Source organism: Bactrocera neohumeralis, chromosome 2 (assembly GCF_024586455.1).
Source record: "Bactrocera neohumeralis isolate Rockhampton chromosome 2, APGP_CSIRO_Bneo_wtdbg2-racon-allhic-juicebox.fasta_v2, whole genome shotgun sequence".
NCBI classification, from domain to species: domain Eukaryota; kingdom Metazoa; phylum Arthropoda; class Insecta; order Diptera; family Tephritidae; genus Bactrocera; species Bactrocera neohumeralis.
In genome coordinates, this window is record NC_065919.1 from 14,896,448 (window position 1) to 14,915,007 (window position 18,560).

The following is an 18,560-nucleotide window of genomic DNA, read 5'->3' on the forward strand; positions in this document are numbered from 1 at the left end:
TAATAATAATAATAAAAATATTGTTAAGAAAATAATTAAATTTAAACGAAATTCTACAGAAATAAACATTATAATACAAAAAAAAAATAAAAATAAATTATAAATAAATAATTTTTTGTAAAAAAAAAAACAAATAAAACGAAATGAAATTTTACAAAACAAAAATTTTTAATTCTACAGAAATAAAAAAAATAAAAATATTAAACATAAAAAAAATATATATATATGTATGTATATATATAAAAAAAATATAAATAAATTATAAATAAATAATTTTTTGTAAAAAAAAAACGAATAAAACGAAATGGAATTATACAAAACAAAATTTTTTAATTCTACAGAAATAAAAAAATAGAAATATTAAGCCTAAAAAAAATATATATATATACATACATAATAAAAAAAAATATAAATAAATTATAAATAAATAATTTTTTGTAAAAAAAAAACAAATAAAACGAAATGTAATTTTACAAAACAAAAATTTTTAACCCTACACAAATAAAAACATAAAAATATTAAACCTAAAAAAAAATATATATATATGTACATACATAATAAAAAAAATATAAATAAATTATAAATAAATAATTTTTTGTAAAAAAAAAACGAATAAAACGAAATGGAATTATACAAAACAAAATTTTTTAATTCTACAGAAAGAAAATAAATAAAAATATTAAACAAAAAAAAAAATAAAAAGGAATACATTTTTTTATCAAAAATATAGCACGTTAAATTGAAAAAATTATAATTGAAAATTTAAAAAAGAATAAATAAACAGAATCTACTCACAACTCATTCAACTTCACGCATTTTTATTAAAATAAAGGTCACTTTAGCACGACAAACTCATATATACCTACACACATACCATATACCATTATTACCATATCACCCATACCCCATTGGCTCCACAAACGCCCACACATGTAAGTGTCGATGCGTGTTTACCGTTAGTAACGTGAGTAGTTCGCTAGCTTGCTTCAGCGCTAAGTCGCTGTGCGTGTTTTTATTTTATTTATTTATTTTTACACTTCAATTAAAGAATTTCTATGCCTCTTACCCGAAAACTACCGTAAACAGTCTTTGCATGCCGTTTTCCAACACTTTTTGTACAAAACTCCGTTACCTTGTTACCTTTTGTGTTTGGTGTCAATTCAACTCTAATTAACACGAAGTACTTGCCAACGAAGAGGCACTGTAATGCGTGCCCCGTGAAAATGCTTCCGACTTTATGCCATATTTACACAAACATATGTTTTTGTAGGCCCCTGCTTTTGCTGACGGCACTTTGGATCTGAAGGCCGTCTTTCATCTGTGGGATTCAGATATTCCCGGTAGTCCGAACGATGATTTTCTGGGCAGGTTTGCTAATCGCCTTTAATAGAATTTTGTTTTATGTTGTTTGCGTTTCTTTCGTTATACCGTTATACTGTTATTTGCTTTATTTTGATTTCATTTGCTGTGCTTCTTATTTTCCAATTTAATTTGGTTCCAAAATAGCTAAATGTTCCTTACTAACCAGTTTTTGTATAAAGATGCTTATTATACTGAGTTTTTTTTTAAGTTTTTGTTTCCTAAATTTGATTTTGTTTTGTTAAATTTAGCCTTGTTTTATTTAAATGTTCCGTTATTATTATAAAAATATTTATTTTAAGTCAGGCGGTAGGAGATCTTACCATATCAATCGGCATTTTGTGATACCTTTAACAATACGGTACAATCTTCTTCTTTATTGACGTAGACACAGCGGTTTTAGCCGAGTTTACAACAGCGGAGGTTGTTGTTTCCTTTTCATTTGGGGTGTTTTTTACGTGGCGGGTCCCAAACTCAACATACAACCCTGAGGAGTGATGGTTTGCCTTCTCACTTTAGCTCGCCTTCAAACGGATGTTCTTTGGCTACCCAGAGGATACTAGGTCTAAGACCAGAAGTCGTGAGCTCCTTGAGCCATATGTTAAAAAATTGTTTTTGGTCAATCCCAAGTGAATGACGCTCGGAGAACTTTCCTCACTTGCGTGAACTTCTACACATGACTCCATCCTCCTACGGTACAATAAAGTCATGAGACGACACTCTCATACCCTTCAACCTACAGTCGAAACTAGAGAAGAGTTATAAAACAAATCGGTGATGAATTTAGCAGGCCAAGAAAGATCTTAAAAATGCAAAAACTGACAGGTCCTCAGTATTTTCTCTATACAACAGTCCCCATGTAGTTATTTAAATGCTTTCTCCAAAGATAAAGTATAGTACACAAACTGCTTCAAATGACAGCAGAAGGTTTTGGCAGAAGTAAGGTAATATAATCTCAACTCAAGAAGGACCTTAGTGGCTCTTCTACCAAGGGATAGCGGTATCATATATCGGCTCGAAAACGTCGGAGGGAATTGACGCAGAGGTCGCAGAACCACGCACAAAACTCTCGAAACCTATGGGTAGTTTTCCGAGCATATTCCAAGCAGAGAACTTTCGGTCGGTGCGTAGAGTTAAACCTCCAACGCAACTATCGCAATGAACGTATAGCTATACTAAGCGATAGCCAAGTGGCACTCAAAGCGATTTCAGCATACGAGATCAAATCGCTATTGATGCAGGAGTGTATAGATCAACTGAATAGTCTATCAGATCGTAACCAAGTGCACCTTATTTGGGAGCCAGGTCTCAAGGGTGTAGCCGGGAATGAACTGGCTGATGAGCTTGTCCACTTACAACCTTAAAAGGTTTAATTTTGTAATCAACAACCCAAGGGGAAAAGTCAGACTGCTTGTAAACTCAAGAAGCACTTATATAACATGAGCCTAGCTTCTTTCGCGAATTGCCGGTTCTGCGACTTGGAGTCTGAAACTCCAGAACACCGCTAATTGACTGCACAGCTGGCTGTTGACGCAGGATAAAAGCTCTTGGATCCAGGTTTTCAAAATTGGGATCACACCACCTCAATAGCTCCTAGCAGTATATTGGAATTTATCAATTTTCTGGGGCTAGGTGAGTCGTAGTGACTTAGGAGAGGGCACAATAGACCTTTAGATCGCAGTGCAATCCTCATTTATTGATCTAAGCCTCCTTAAAGCTCGTAATACAAAATACTTTCCTTGGATCCACACTCATACTACAGTTACTTCTAAATTCTGCAAATTAGGGCAACTAGACTCAGGAAAATTCCCACTTTCGCCACTGTAGCCGCGGAGATTGGGAGCGTGACTTGACTAACCACTAAGGCCAGAATCTTGAACAAATATTTTGAAGTAAACTGTCTTCAATTAGAACGGTTTACATATGTAGAAATTAAATTGATCAACAGATGAGTCGTAGAAAAAGTAGGTAACATTTTGTTCGAAAATACGGCTATATAATCTATTTATATATCACATAAATTGGACGAATTTTCGGGATAATGTTTCTAAACTCAATTGCTTTTAGAAATCATATTGACTTAAGTACAAATTTCTGTAATTGCTCAGAGGAAACCACTGGAGTTTAAAACTCTTGAGTCTTTTCAAATAATGGTTTTTGACTTAGCTAAAAACACACTTTTCCTTCAATTCCTGTCTTCCAACATACACACTACAAATACTCCCAGCAAACATATATGTATGTATTTAGCATGACAACCGACCTTTCTGTGTCTCAGCTCGAACCCAAAATTGCATGAATTTGTATAATAAAGTAAACAAACAAAAAAACTTCATCCTATACTATGTAACTAAGCACATGTTCGTTTGCCCGCAGTAGTCAAAGCAATGAAAGTAGTATACAAAAATACACTCTTTAATTTTGCTAGAGTTCTTTGCTGGCTGAACTTTGTACGAAAATTTTATTTTATACTCATTTAATTATGTAAATGGGCGCCACAAGTAGCAGGAGTTGGTAGAGCAATTATGCAAATATTGTTAGTTATATATTTAACGGTGTACTTTTGTATAACGGTACATGCAATATTGTGTTTAGACTTTGTAAAAGCAATTCAGCGAGTTATATTAAAAGTTTTTATTTGGCTTTTGTTCTTGTATGTCCCTCTCTCTCTCTCTTATTTCTCTTTTGCTCTCTCCAACCACGTAAAATTATGGCACTAACCGTAATTATAACCACTCCATCACCCTCAACTACCGAACGAGCAGGCTGTGGTTGAGGTGACGCAACATACCTTCTTGGTGTTTAGACTGTATGATTGGGATCGCACCGGCGATGATGAATCACTTGGCAGGTTGGCAATTACTTATGCACCTAAATGCTCTCTAAGTAATTTATAACGTTAGATTTTCACAATAGAAGCGCAAAACTCAAAATATTACAAAATTTTGTTATGTTATTGGTGTTTTATTTCGTTTAATGAATCAATTCAGTTCTCAGTTGATTTTCGATTTTTTTTTTTTTAATTTTATTTCAATGATTTTGAGTTTATGCTTGACCATAATCCAAAAATTATATGCATTTATTCTCATTATTCTTTCCAAACCGCTAGCTCGTTCTTTTAATATACTATTTCTTTCTATTCTCAATCTTTTCTAGCCATTTCATTAATTTTCCTCCTTTGCATCCACCCTCATCTCAACCGCTTTCTTAGGGTGTCCACAATGCAAGCAACGTTTCGTTGTACAATTCTTTTCAGTTTGCACATTTCGTGAGACACGTGGCGGCTCCCAGGGGATACGTTTTTCGGGAATGACCTTGAAATAAAGTTAGAATAATATTTATAAGTGTTGAAGAAAGCGTTAGCAGGCTAGATTAGGTTAGGTTGTTTAAAAGGTCGTTCCTAATAAGGATCTCACTTGGACAGCTTAGAACGCTGGTTCGTTGTGGTACCTATAATGATGGTAAAATATTGGGTAGTCGAAAAAGTATTTTCGTATTTTGTCAGTTGAAAAAAGTTACAGCTGTTCAAAAACGAAGAAATTCGCTATATTTTGAATTTTTTGTATAAAAAAGGGAAGAATGCCACGCAATCCACCAATGAAATTTGTGAAATTTACGGTGATGTTGCTGTATCAGTTCGTTTAGCACAACAATGGTTCGCTCGCTTCCGTTCTGGAAATTTCGATGTGAAAAATGCACCTCGCTCTGGTCGACCTATCGTTGAAAAAGTCGATGAAGTTATGGAAAAATTTGACCAGGACCGTCACATAAGTACCCATGACATCGCTAAGGAACTTAACATTCATCATCAAACGGTTTAGAACCGTTTAAAAAGGCTGGCTACAAAAAGAGGCTGGATGTTTGGGTAAATTGTCTTTAAAAAATTCAATGGACCGAATTAACAGGAGACGAAAAGTGGATCAAATACGACAATCATGTGCGAAAAAGATCATTGTCCAAGTGTGGTGAAGCTCAACAAACGGTAGTAAAGCCGCGAACGCCACGAAAAGTTATGATGAGTGTTTGGTGGGATTGGAAAGGAATCATCCACTGTGAGCTACTCCAGCCTGGTCGACTGATTGATTCTACATTTTATTGTCAATAACTGATGAGATTGAAGCAAGCAATCAAAAAAAATGGCCAGAACTGATCAACAGAAATGGCTTCGTCTTCCATCAGGACAACGCTAGACCACACACATCTTTGATGACTCGTCAAAAACTGGGAGAGCTTGGCTGGGAAGTCTTGATGCATCCACCATATAGCTCTGGTCTTGCACCATCGGACTACTATTTGTTTCGGTCAATGCAGAACTTCCTTAATGGAGTAAAGTTGGCTTCAAGAGAAGCTTGTGAAAATTACTTGTCGGAGTTTATCGCCGAGAAACCAAAAAAATTATACACTGATGGAATAATGTCTCTAGCGGAGAAATGGCAAAAATGGTTTACTAAAATGGTACATACTTGGTTCATTGAGGTTCATTATAAATGTAAAAAAAAAAATTTGGAGTTTGATTAGAAATGCGAAAAGACTTTTTCGACTAACCAATATTTTAAAAGTTAAAGGTCAGAATGTTCGAACTTAATGAAAATAAAAAGATTTTACACCCTTCTGCGGTCCAACTAGGATTTAGAAGCTTTATGCTCACACTGACAGAAATTCATTAAGTCAACGTTATACTTTCTGTCGGGCCACTTCAATTCGTCTTATCTTATCAATTACTCTTAGAAAAGTTCACACAAGGCTGTGAAGACTTAGAACTTTCGATTTTTGACTTTTTCAATTATATAGTTGCTAATCCTTCATCAGCTTCAAAGTTCTTCTGCATTCTTATCTTATATTTTTTCCACTTACCACTTGCGTACGCTCGGGTCTACCGCTACAAGTTGGGCATCGATGCGCTAGTTTCGAAGTCGGTGACTTCAAAGCACTTGGCGGTTTCGTCGCAAGTTCTGGAGATGTTGGTCCATAGATGGTAATCAGTTTCGGTAAACTCGAATATGGGCGTGTTTCAAATAGTTTTTCGCGATTCAAGAAACTGCACAAAGAAAGTGGAAGTAGTATATAGAAAACTCATACAAATTTAAAAAATATAAAAGCTCACTAGTTTCTACAATGATATAAGCTATAATATTTGAGAGTCCTATACTACAAAACCGCTACTCACTTGGGTCGCGGTGCCAACCACAAATCCGACATTCGCTTCGTCTTCATAATATCACCCAATTTCTGCAAAAGTCGCACATTCTCCACCTCAATGCGTTGCAGGCGCTCCCTCTCGTTTTGCACCTTCTTCGGCTTGAGTATGACGTGCGAATAAATGGGGGGCGCACGCATATCGATGGCCGGTTTGGCTGAACGGAGATTGGCACGATGATGCTCGTAACGTTGTTGAGCCCAAGGCAAGTTCAAAAGCTTATCGCGTCGCGAAATCATTACGAAGTGTTGTTCTTCTTGACTCTTGAGATGAAGTGCGTTGTTGTGGTTATGTTGACACGATGGATTAAGTGCCGCTTAACACCCTAAATGTTGGTGTGTTTGCTGTGTAGTAAATCAACTGTGTGTAGAATATCTTAACTAAGCATTAGCTGTAGACACTTACTAAACAAATATGCGGTTAAAAGTGAGTGAGGGCTTATGGCTTGTTTATGTTGTTGCTCAGGTGGTTTTGTTACCTTGTCTCTACGGGCAGGTATCTAGGGGCTTTGATGTACATATGTATGTATTTTAAGTAGTCGCTAAGCCCATTAAGTGATGTGTGTATGTATCTATGTGATATTTTGTAGCTATGCTAAGCGCTACCTGGAAACCAGTGTCAAGGACACCAGATTTGTATTTGTTAATGGATATCTAGGTTTTGTACTGGATATGCATACAAGTATATGCTGCTACAAGTCAATCATAAATGTAAAATAATATTTTTAAATTTATTTACTAAGTGAGTGGCATATTCTAACTAACATCCCTTAAGTATCGGATTTATATACATACGTATTGCTTTACCTAGCGACATTCATCTCGGCATACACGCACATACATACATATTCCTGTTGTTCGTTCGTTAGCTATACCTAACGAACTCATCCCTCTAAAGGACGAACACATTTCAACATCGCAGCGATTGCAGCGGTGCATGCATTTTTCATGCACTTCTTCGTTGAACTGCTGTAATTCTCATGTGCTTTTTCGTCATAAGATAGATATAAATATTCACTAAAATAAATTATATTTGTTCTTGCTTCGGCAGAACATATACTAAAATTGGAACGATACAGAGAAGATTAGCATGGCCCCTGCGCAAGGATGACACGCAAAATCGTGAAGCGTTCCACATTTTTTTGACAAACCGAGCTCACAAAGTACTGAAGATAATACTATAGGTAGTGATCAAATTAATAAAAATTATCCATAGAAGAAAAAACAGTCTAACCTGGCAATTTTTCGAAGTTAAATCTGATTTCTTAAACTAGAGATGTGTTATTTCGAACAAAAAAGCAATTTTCTCTTTATAACTGTATAGCTTAAATATTTTAAGTTGCCGAAAGTTTTTCCCAATTTACTATATGATTTATTTAGAAGATCTCTTCAAGTGTTCAAACATTTTTACCGCGAAAGTGCTATGTCCTGGTCCAAACAAAGGGAAGGTTTTATATGGGTGTTGCATCGTAGTATTCTACAAAAGAATTTATGCATAATTCACCTTAACAACGCTCAGCTTTTTAAGGGCATGAGTATATTCTCTTTATTGACGTAGACGCCGCTTCCGCGGGTATAGTCGAGTTTGCAATGGCGCGCCAATCGTTCTTCCTTTTCGCTGTTTGGCTACAATTCGAAATTTCAAGTGTATCCAGGGCCTTTTACCCAGCCAGCGTAGCCGCTGTCTCTTAATTCGCTGCACTACGTCAATGTCGTCGTATAACTCGTACAGCTCATCGTTCCATCGAATGCGACATTCGTGCCAATGCGCAAAGGACCATAAATCTTCCGCAGAACCTTTCTCTCGAAAACTCTTAACGTCGACTCATCAGATATTGTCATCGTCCATGCCTCTGCACCATATAGCAGAACGGGTATGATGAGTGGCTTATAGAATGTGGTCTTTGTTCGCCGAGAGGGGATCTTACTTCTCATGTTGGAAAGAGTTATTCTGCGTTGTATTTCGTGGCTGAGGTTTTTTTTGGTGTTAGTGCTGGTTCGAAAATACACGAAGTAATCTCCGATTTCGAAGTTATGACTGTCAACAGTGACGCGGGAGCCAAGTCGCGAATGCGACGACAACTGTTTGTCCTCGTTCACTACCAGACCCATTTTCTTAGCTTCTTTGTCCAACCTGGAGAAAGCAGAACTAACGGCGCGGTTTTTATGGCCAATGATATCGATGTCATCGACGTACGCCCGCAGTTGCTTACTAAAATCCAATGACTACGATCAGTATTCAATAAGGGACAAGTTCGTGAAAGTCAGTTGATAGTAAGACCTCTTCTAGTTTAAAAAGATCGAATTGATAACTTCAGCATGTGATTCAGAGGGTCTATTTTAACTTTGGCTGTTTTCTAATTCTAATGTGGTATAAAGAGACATTCGTAGATTAAACGGAGTTTTTTGCTCTGCGCGATCACAATCCTGATTCATATTGTCACGTGATTCTGATTGTGGATACAATTTTTCTTATTTTATATAAAACAGGTTCTCTCATTCATCATTTTCATTGGTAGTGTTTTACTTGGCGGGTCCCAAACCAAGCGCACAACTCTGGGGAGAGATAGTTCGCCTTCTCACTTTAAGCCGCCTTCAAACGGATGTTTTTTGGCAACCCAGAAGATACTTAGTCTAAGACCGGACGTCGTGAGCTGCTTGAGCCATATGTAAAAGAATAGTTTCTGGCCACTCCCAAGTGAATGGCACTCAGATAACTTTCTTCACTTCCTTGAACTTCCACACATGGCCCCATTCTCCTCCTGGGGCTCTAATCTTGATTGTCACATGGATACTTGTATATGGTACATACAAATAATCCTTCGTTATAATATTGATTATAAAATGTAATCACTTTTTTGTGTGTTACCTCGGTATTTATAAAAAAAATACTCAAGCCTTCCCTAACATGCACGCCAGAGATGGTCTCTCATCTTTGTTATATCCCTACTGTCACGGACTCTGGCTAGAAATATATGGTATATTCTCCCATCTGCGGCAAACTTGGCAACATCGTGGCTTTCTCACCTACAATGCTGTCTGAATTATGTTCTTTATTCTACCATGAAGGCCCTCTTATTACAAAATGATGGCAGAGTTAAATTGTTTCTCAAAAACTAACTACAACGAGCCCAAACTATCTTTTCCGACATTGAGATCATTTTTTATGCGAGTTTCATTGTTTTTAACACGATTTGTTTGATTTCTTGAGTTCATTCAAAACTTGTAAAATATATATTATAGTCGACACTAATATTTTGTATAACTTCTAGAGCCACCATCGAGATTTTCAATGTGATCAAGCGCGGCATAGTAGATACGGTAAATATATTAACAAATAGTACCTGGTTTCTGTAGTTTTGCAACACTATTTATTTATACAGTGGCTGACATTGGAAGACGCCAAACATGGTCTCTTACATGTACGCATGCAATGGTATAAACTGACTGCCGAACCTAACGATCTACAAGCGGCGATAGTGGAAACCCAACAGTTGCGTGTAACTTCCATGAGCACTGCACTGCTGACTGTCTTCATCGATTCTGCCAAGAACTTGAAGGTATTAATAACAGGTTTAATTTTATTCAAATATACATATATCTTCTACACTACCCCGCAATAGCAAGCACGCACCAGCTCCAAACCAGATCCTTACCTAATTGCCATGGTTGGCAAACATAAAGAGCAAACTGCCATGATTATGCGTGATGATTCGCCGGTGTGGGAGCAGGGCTTCACCTTTCTGGTGAGCAATCCGGAAAACGAGTCGCTACAAATACGCATTGTTGATCAGAAGACCGGCAATGATATTGGCCAGTACACTTATCCGCTAAATCTATTGCTACCCAAAAAGAATATGGAGTTGGTGTCACAACCTTTCCAACTGCAGAAATCTGGACCCGAATCGAAATTGATTATGTCGCTGTCGCTGCGCATACTCAAGCCGGCCGAGATACTAGAGGAGGCCGAGCAAAATACTGGTTCACCAGACTCTTCAGCAGCACTAACACGTTCGAGCTCGCTGAAAACGCCCACGCAGGAAAGCGCTAAGGTAAATACACAACATATATTAACAAATTTAAGTGATATTTGATAGAGCTTTCTCTCTTAATTTCCACGCTTAGGATCTGCAATCACAAACTAGTCGCATTTCGGTTGAATCGCCCATTGCCGAGGAGCAAGTCACAACAATGAATGCCTCACCCGCTGCCACACCTTACTCAGCTGCCCTCGAGTCGGGCGAAGCGGTGCTTACACATCGTATGCCCGATATGACCACCTCCTCCGGTGAATTTGGTCTCGGTCGCATACAACTTTCCATACGCTACAGTGTACAACGTCAAAAACTCTCCGTTACGGTGCATAAAATCATGTATCTACCATTACGTGATCCATCTAGCATACCGGATCCCTATGTAAAACTCTATTTACTGCCAGGTCGTAGCAAAGAATCGAAACGTAAAACGATGGTGATCAAGGACAATTGCAATCCCGTTTATGAGGCGACATTTGAGTATCTCATTTCGACTGCTGAACTCGCACAAACCGAACTGGAGGTGACGGTGTGCTCGCAAAAGGGCTTCCTCTATGGCGGCAGTCCCATTATGGGCATGGTAAGTGGAAATGGCAGTTTCTGTTAGTAAAAAACTAAAGTTTTCTTTGTTTTTTTTAGCTTAAAATTCCTCTGAATGATTCAGAGATATCTAGTAATGGCATAAACTCATGGATGGATCTGCAGCCGGAGATAAAACACGATTAAGCGCAAAGTTTAGCGCAAATTATGCTTTGTAGCGGCGATATGTTTGGAATTAGCGGGTTTGCAGTGCCGGTACCAGGTTACCGCCGCTCTGTAATGCGCTTCAGGATACATCTTTTAGCTGAAATATTGTTACACCTCTCCAAACTTACTCCGACGATTTTTTTTACATAAAAACTCGATGTACTCTCTCGGCTATGCTGTCAGTAGTGCCTATTGTATCAAAAAAATTCTATACATATATATTTTAACACACAGGTATGCATAGGTCTTTCGAAGATCAACCTGTAAAATCACAATTTTTTTCAAAACAAAACATTATTTTTGTTTTTACTACTCTATTTTTCTAAGTGTAGTTTTATTATTTTTAAAATAAAAAAAAAAATAAACTAATATGCATTTAAAAAACGATTTAAAAAAAATTTTATTAAATAAAAATTATTAAATAAAATTTTTTCACATTTTATTTATTTCATTTCCACAATAATCTCGCTGAATTCATTATTTTTTATTATTATTGAAAAAAATTATATTATTTTAATAATTCTTATATTTACAAAAAATTTTTAAATATTTTATAAGCTACATTTAAACGATATACGTAAATATTCAACTCCTATTATTGCTTTGCGTATTAATTGTTTAATTTATTATTTGCTCTATCAATGCCTAACCTCACTAAAATTTAATTATTTTTTACAAATATACACTACTATGTGCCTTCTTCACTACTGCGTTGTTGAGCACAATCTCTTGGGTATACATACTATATAAATGTATCAAATAAATGTGTATGTATGTATGCGCAAAATTTTCATAAAAAAATATTTTAAATGTTTGTTACTGAAATTAAATAAAAATTTAAATAACTGGCGATAATTGTGAACTAAAATTAATAGTGGATGTAAGCCAAATAAATTAATAAATAAAATTATATAAAAATGTGTATGTTTGAATAAAAATGTTTAAAGTTTTGAGGTAAAACTAATACTACTACTTTCAAATGTTCTTGTCTCTTCTAGTATCTAGAAATAATTGCTGTTCTTACAGCGACAGAGAACATTCTCCATATAATCAGGACGAATGTTAACAGGCGGAGGCATGGTTGGATATAAATTACTCAGTCGTTATCGATGAAAAAATGCAACTCCCAAATACTTTACCCATTGCCTGATGACATGTAAACTTCAATCAAACTTCTTCTTCTTCTTCTTAATTGGCGTAGACACCGCTTACGCGATTATAGCCGAGTTAACAACAGCGCGCCAGTCGTTTCTTCTTTTCGCTGCGTGGCGCCAATTGGATATTCCAAGCGAAGCCAGGTCCTTCTCCACTTGGTCCTTCCAACGGAGTGGAGGTCTTCCTCTTCCTCTGCTTCCCCCGGCGGGTACTGCGTCGAATACTTTCAGAGCTGGAGTGTTTTCATCCATCCGGACAACATGACCTAGCCAGCGTAGCCGCTGTCTTTTAATTCGCTGAACTATGTCAATGTCGTCATATATCTCGTACAACTCATCGTTCCATCGGATGCGATATTCGCCGTGGCCAATGCGCAAAGGACCATAAATCTTTCGCAGAATTTTTCTCTCGAAAACTCGTAACGTCGACTCATCGGTTGCTGTCATCGCCCAAGCCTCTGCACCATATAGCAGGACGGGAATTATGAGCGACTTATAGAGTTTAGCTTTTGTTCGTCGAGAGAGGACTTTACTTTTCAATTGCCTACTCAGTCCGAAGTAGCACCTGTTGGCAAGAGCAATCCTGCGTTGGATTTCCAGGCTGATATTATTAGTGGTGTTAATGCTGGTTCCTAAATAGACGAAATTATCTACAACTTCAAAGTTATGACTGTCAACAGTGACGTAAGAGCCAAGTCGCGAGTGCGACGACTGTTTGTTTGATGACAGGAGATATTTCGTTTTGCCCTCGTTCACTACCAGACCCATTTTCTGTGCTTCCTTGTCCAGCCTAGAGAAAGCAGAACTAACGGCGCGGGTGTTGAAGCCGATGATATCAATATCGTCGGCATACGCCAGCAGCTGTACACTCTTATAGAAGATGGTACCTTCTCTGTTTAGTTCTGCAGCTCGAACTATTTTCTCCGGGAGCAGGTTGAAGAAGTCGCCTTGTCTGAAACCTCGTTTGGTATCGAACGGCTCGGAGAGGTCCTTCCCGATCCTGACGGAGCTTTTCGTGTTGTTCAACGTCAGTTTACACAGCCGTATTAGTTTTGCGGGGATACCAAATTCTCAATCAAACTTACTTTTCAATTCTTTAAGAGGCAAACTTTTTATGGAACTTTCCATATATTTTTCTTGTCGATTTTGTTGGGGGTTCAACAATGGGTAAACTTACACACACCATTGAAATTATCAAGCTATGAAACCCATACACATACTAAACATTTGTCGACGATGTTAATAAAAGAAGATGCGGCGAAAATTTAGTTTCGGAACCCACAATTATTTAAGAATAATTTTGTATAAGGCACTTGGCAAGTGTTCTCTGAAAAAAAGCTTCCTTAATTCCCTAAAAAAAGGCATTGAAAGTAAAAGCAATCCAATAAACATGAGGGAATAACCCTGGAAATCAAAAAATTTCAGCTAACTAAGCATTGGAGGTAACAACATTAACTTTGCCTCAACTTGCCGGAAATATTCGCAATCGAAATACTATAACGTTATGATAAAAGAGGTCTCTGTATATGCAGACGTCACCTTGACGTCACCTTGGCGCATTCTCCAAAATATTTTACTGTATTTAGGGAATAAACCAACACATAAAACCAACAATTAAAGTAAAGGGGTCTACGAATAAGAACGACATGTTGTTAAGATGTCCAAATAAAACAGTAAAAATTGGTCAAAATGGGTTTTGTTTTATTTTTGGTTTTGCAGAAAATTTTATGTCATTAATGGTTTGAACGAAATGCCGGCCAAATGACCACCACGGCACCTTTTACATATCTCACCCATCCGTTTCCGCCAATTTTCGATGACACTGTGCAGCATTTCGACTGGAATTACGGCTATAAGGTGCTGAATGTTGTCTTCGAGCTTCTCGAGCGTTGCTGGTTGATTGGCATAAACCTTTGATTTAACGTACCCCCCGAGAATATAATCTAGAGGCGTTAAATAAAATGATCTTGCAAGAAAATGACTGGGCCATTTCTCGAAATTAACGAGCCCCAAAACTTTGAACGCAATGTGCCCATGTTTGGATGAAAAATATAGTAAAACGGTAAATTTTTGGACCTGAACCACACGACCCAATAGCGACAATTCTGTTTGTTGACATAACCAATGTGATTTTTAGATGAAAATCGCCGTGGGCTTCCATCATTTCCTGCGCCCATCGGCACAGCTACAGCGCTTTAAATGGTCTGTCGGCATCAGTATGCCAACGCAGTCTTGTGCGGATGCAGAGCCAAATTTAACCCCACAATTCGCCATGTTGTCATCGAAGAGAGACCCAACTGTGCAGAACGGCGAGGAACTGGGTGATATTGGCCTCACCACTGGTCTGAACGGCAGCGGACTTTTCTTTGACGGGAAGGTGGCACACTATCCTTCAAATGCTTGTTTACAGACCATACTAACGGTGGATCTTCTAGCAACTTTTCAAGAGCTTTTAGAGCCAAGCGATGACGCTTGGGAAAATCCAGCGGCTTTAGTTCTTACACAAGCTGCATCGACTCTCTACGGTCTCAGCTACGGCTGCTATATTTTCCTCACCGCGTACTGGACGTGGTCTATTTGGTCGAATATTGTGCAGTAATGTATGCCGGGTCTCAAGATGGGTATTGGTGTTGCGAATAATATGATTAGTATTACACATTTTTTACAAAACTAGAATTTTTGTAATAAAGTCGAACGATTTGTAAACGGACTTTCCACGGGGAAATGCCAAACAATATTTAACAAAAATAACATGACAGCTTGACACGACTCACGCGAAATCTGTCAAAAAAAAGCTATTGAAAAAAGTATCGCTACTTGGATCACCCGTTATAATCAGCACTGTCTTGCACAGCAGCTGTTTACGACAGCCAAATCAACTGTTCCCTAGTGTAAGTGTTCTCACTTTTCACTTTCGTCAGCTCACTGAATGCGGTGATTTCGTTCGTTTATCTGTTATCTGTAATTCGCATGTGCTTTTTTGACATTTTGTTTGTAGAAATACCGTAATATGAGGAGTACAATTGTTCTTGCTTCGGCAGAACATATACTAAAATTGGAACGATACAGAGAAGATTAGCATGGCCCCTGCGCAAGGATGACACGCAAAATCGTGAAGCGTTCCACATTTTTTTGCGAAATTTTTGCTCAATATTTGTTTAACTTTCTGTGTATTATAATATTTTTTATATGTGTGCTATCATTTTAAGATTTTTTCAGAAAAAATATGAAAGTTTTTTTAGACTCTGTTACTTTAATACACAAAAAAATTAAACTGTTAAGTGTAAGGAATATTTTAGTTTCTTGGATATAGTATAGAAGATTCTTCAGAGAATATATAGCGATGCTTTTTGTATATTGTAAAAATATTTCCTTTTTGCATAGAAAGTTAATGGATAATTTGAAAAAAAATTTTTTTTTATAGAATTTTTCCAGAAAATTTGAAAATGTTTGGTTTTTATATAGACAGTTTCAAGATAATTTGAAAAATTTTTGTTTTTTGTATAGAAAGTATCAAGATAATTTGAAAAATTATTGTTTTTTGGATGGAATTTTTCCAGAAAATTTGAAAATGTTTGATTTTTATATAAAAAGTTTCAAGATAATTTGAAAAATTTTTGCTTTTGTATATAAATAACCCTTCTAGATAATTTGAAAAATTTATTTTTTTTTTTCAAATACATTATAAACAAAAATTTTTTTAATAAAAATAACAACAATATAAATAAAAATGCCTTTTCAAGTTTTCCGTTTGTATCTTTTACTTTTTTATTTTTTTAATTTTTTATCATTACAATTTTTATCATCAATACATCAAACACCATGAAATTTTTAAATGTGTTTCGATATCCACCTAGAATGTTTTAATTACATACATACATATATGCTTGTGTATATGAAATTACATATATATGCTTATTAATATGTTTGTATGTTTATATAAATATATTTTTTAATGATTTTTAAGCATTATTTGTTATAACTGTTTGCTCGTAGCTATTTTTATATAGCAAAGCACATTATCAAATTGGCTGCTTTCTATTTTGTAGCGTACAAAATTAAAAAGAAAATAAAATAAGTTATTTCTAGTGATGCCATAGTTTTAGAAAAACGCTTATATGAAATATTCGTAATGTGAATTTTTGTGCTTGCAAACATAAATTGCTGGACTTGAATACATACATATGAATACATGAATAAGCTTAAAGCTGTATTAATAATTATTTTTTTCGCAATTTCGTTTTTATTTAAATTATTTTGCATTCCATTTTTGAAATTAATTTCTTAAAAATAAATTCGTAAAATATTTATTATTTTGAAATCTTGGAAATTTGTAATTTTTAACACATTTTTTGCTGTTTTAAGTATTGTTGTTGCATTTGCTTATAAAAAATATATTATCAAGCTGAATTGTAATTATTTTCCAAATATATCCTAAATATATATATTTTTTATTCGTTAAACATCTTATAGTTTTTAGTTGTTGTTTTTATTTTGTACCACAGTTCTCAAATATTTTTTCATTGCGTACAATATCTTTGTAATTAAACAAAAGCTTTTTGTTCTGAAAAAAAAGCTTTCATATATATAATATATTTCTGAAATGAAACACAGTTTATTTTTGTCTTACTTAGGTTTGAACCCATATTTTCACAGATTTTTGCGTTTCAAATATAGCTTAGTTTTTTTTTAACTAAAATACTTTTCACCAAATTCTTAATATAATTTTTTTATTCATTAGAGAATTTTTTGAATTTTGATTTATAGTATTCAAATAAATAATAATTTTTAGTTTTGGAATTAAATTAAAAACAAAAAATTAATTTGGCAAAGTTTTGAAATGTTTTCGAATATTTCTGCTATTTTTTGTAAAACCATAAAAAAATTAATTTTATCAAAATTTTGAAATTTTTTCGAATAGACGTGTTTTGCTTTTGTAAAACTATAAAAAATCAATTTTGGCATGGTTTTGAAATTTCTTCGAAATTTTTGCAAAGTTTCGAAATTATTTCGAATAGGTTTGCTGTTTTTGTAAAACTATAAAAAAAAACTCAATTTTGGCAAAGTTTCGATTTTTTTCGAATATTTCTGCTGTTTTTTGTTAAACCAGTAAAAATTTAATATGATAAAAATTTTGAAATTTTTCGAATATACGTGTTTTGTTTCTGTAAAAATATAAAAAATCAATTTTGGCATGGTTTTGAAATTTCTTCGAAATTTTTGCAAAGTTTCGAAATAAATTCGAATAGATTTGATGTTTTTGTAAAACTATAAAAAAATTAGTTTTGGCAAATTTTAGAAATTTTTATGACTATATTATATTTTCAATATTATAACACTGTTAAAAAAACAACAATTTTGGCAAAGTTTTGAAATTTCGAATATTTCTGCTGTTTTTTGTAAAACTATAAAAAAAATAAATTTTATCAATTTTGAAATTTTTTCGAATATATTTTCTGTTTTATAAAATTATAAAAAAATCAATTTCTGTTTTGAAATTTAACAAACATGTTGCTTTAAAAATAAGTTGAAATATTGACAATATCTAAGTCGCATAGATTTTTTGGGAAATTTTGAATAATTGAATAATTTTGACAAAGTTTTCGAGTTTGATATTTATAACCAATACATTTAAATAACAATTATTATACAAACATATAGCCTGAAAAATAAATTGACAAATAATAAATATGTTTTTTTAGATAAAAAATATTTTTTTTAGATAATGTGAAATTTTTTTATAACTTTTTTTTCAAGCTTTCCATTGTTTTTCTGAAGAAACAATTTCAAAACTTTGTATAAGTTCATATTTTCAAAAAAATATAGAAAAATTTAAATATGTTTTTTCTTAAAATTATTAAAATATGTTTTTTTTAATAAAAATTGAATTTTTTTTCTTAAAAAAAAATAGTTTGGCAACATTTTGAAATTTTTTTTTAAATAATTTGCTTTTTTTTTGTAAAAGCTGAATTATTATGCAAATAAAAATATATAACTGTAAATATTTTTTGTGTTTAAATTTTTAAATTTTCAAGAAAATTTACACAGTTTTTAAAAAAATTATTAATTA

General features: G+C 34.6%; 2 protein-coding genes and 2 non-coding genes across 13 annotated transcripts in view; 3 read left to right on the forward strand and 1 right to left on the reverse strand.

Moving 5' to 3' along the window:
- Positions 1-12,258, forward strand: part of LOC126767348 (extended synaptotagmin-2-B) — a 51,468-nt gene extending 39,210 nt beyond the window's left edge. For 8 of the 10 annotated variants that reach the window (XM_050484923.1, XM_050484914.1, XM_050484906.1 and 5 more), the window contains 6 exons: positions 1,271-1,368; positions 9,828-9,876; positions 9,939-10,115; positions 10,179-10,607; positions 10,681-11,169; positions 11,229-12,258. In XM_050484923.1, coding sequence (XP_050340880.1) covers positions 1,271-1,368; positions 9,828-9,876; positions 9,939-10,115; positions 10,179-10,607; positions 10,681-11,169; positions 11,229-11,315 — 1,329 coding nt within the window. In that variant the 3' untranslated portion in view covers positions 11,316-12,258. Of the gene's footprint in view, positions 1-1,270; positions 1,369-4,124; positions 4,211-9,827; positions 9,877-9,938; positions 10,116-10,178; positions 10,608-10,680; positions 11,170-11,228 lie in introns of all 10 variants that reach the window. The other 2 variants (XM_050484894.1, XM_050484888.1) reach the window with 2 other exon arrangements.
- On the reverse strand, positions 4,440-6,795 carry LOC126767434 (uncharacterized). Its single transcript, XM_050484947.1, has 3 exons — positions 6,527-6,795; positions 6,214-6,397; positions 4,440-4,673 (listed from the first exon to the last, which is right to left on the reverse strand). Exons 1-3 carry the CDS (start codon positions 6,793-6,795, stop codon positions 4,524-4,526), a joined length of 603 nt encoding a protein of 200 aa, XP_050340904.1. The 3' UTR covers positions 4,440-4,523.
- On the forward strand, positions 7,591-7,697 carry LOC126751845 (U6 spliceosomal RNA). The gene has a single exon (XR_007665939.1). It is a non-coding gene; the product is annotated as a U6 spliceosomal RNA (small nuclear RNA).
- Positions 12,259-15,515: 3,257 nt separating the features above from the next.
- On the forward strand, positions 15,516-15,622 carry LOC126751846 (U6 spliceosomal RNA). Its single transcript, XR_007665940.1, has one exon. It is a non-coding gene; the product is annotated as a U6 spliceosomal RNA (small nuclear RNA).
- The last annotated feature ends 2,938 nt before the right edge of the window (positions 15,623-18,560 follow it).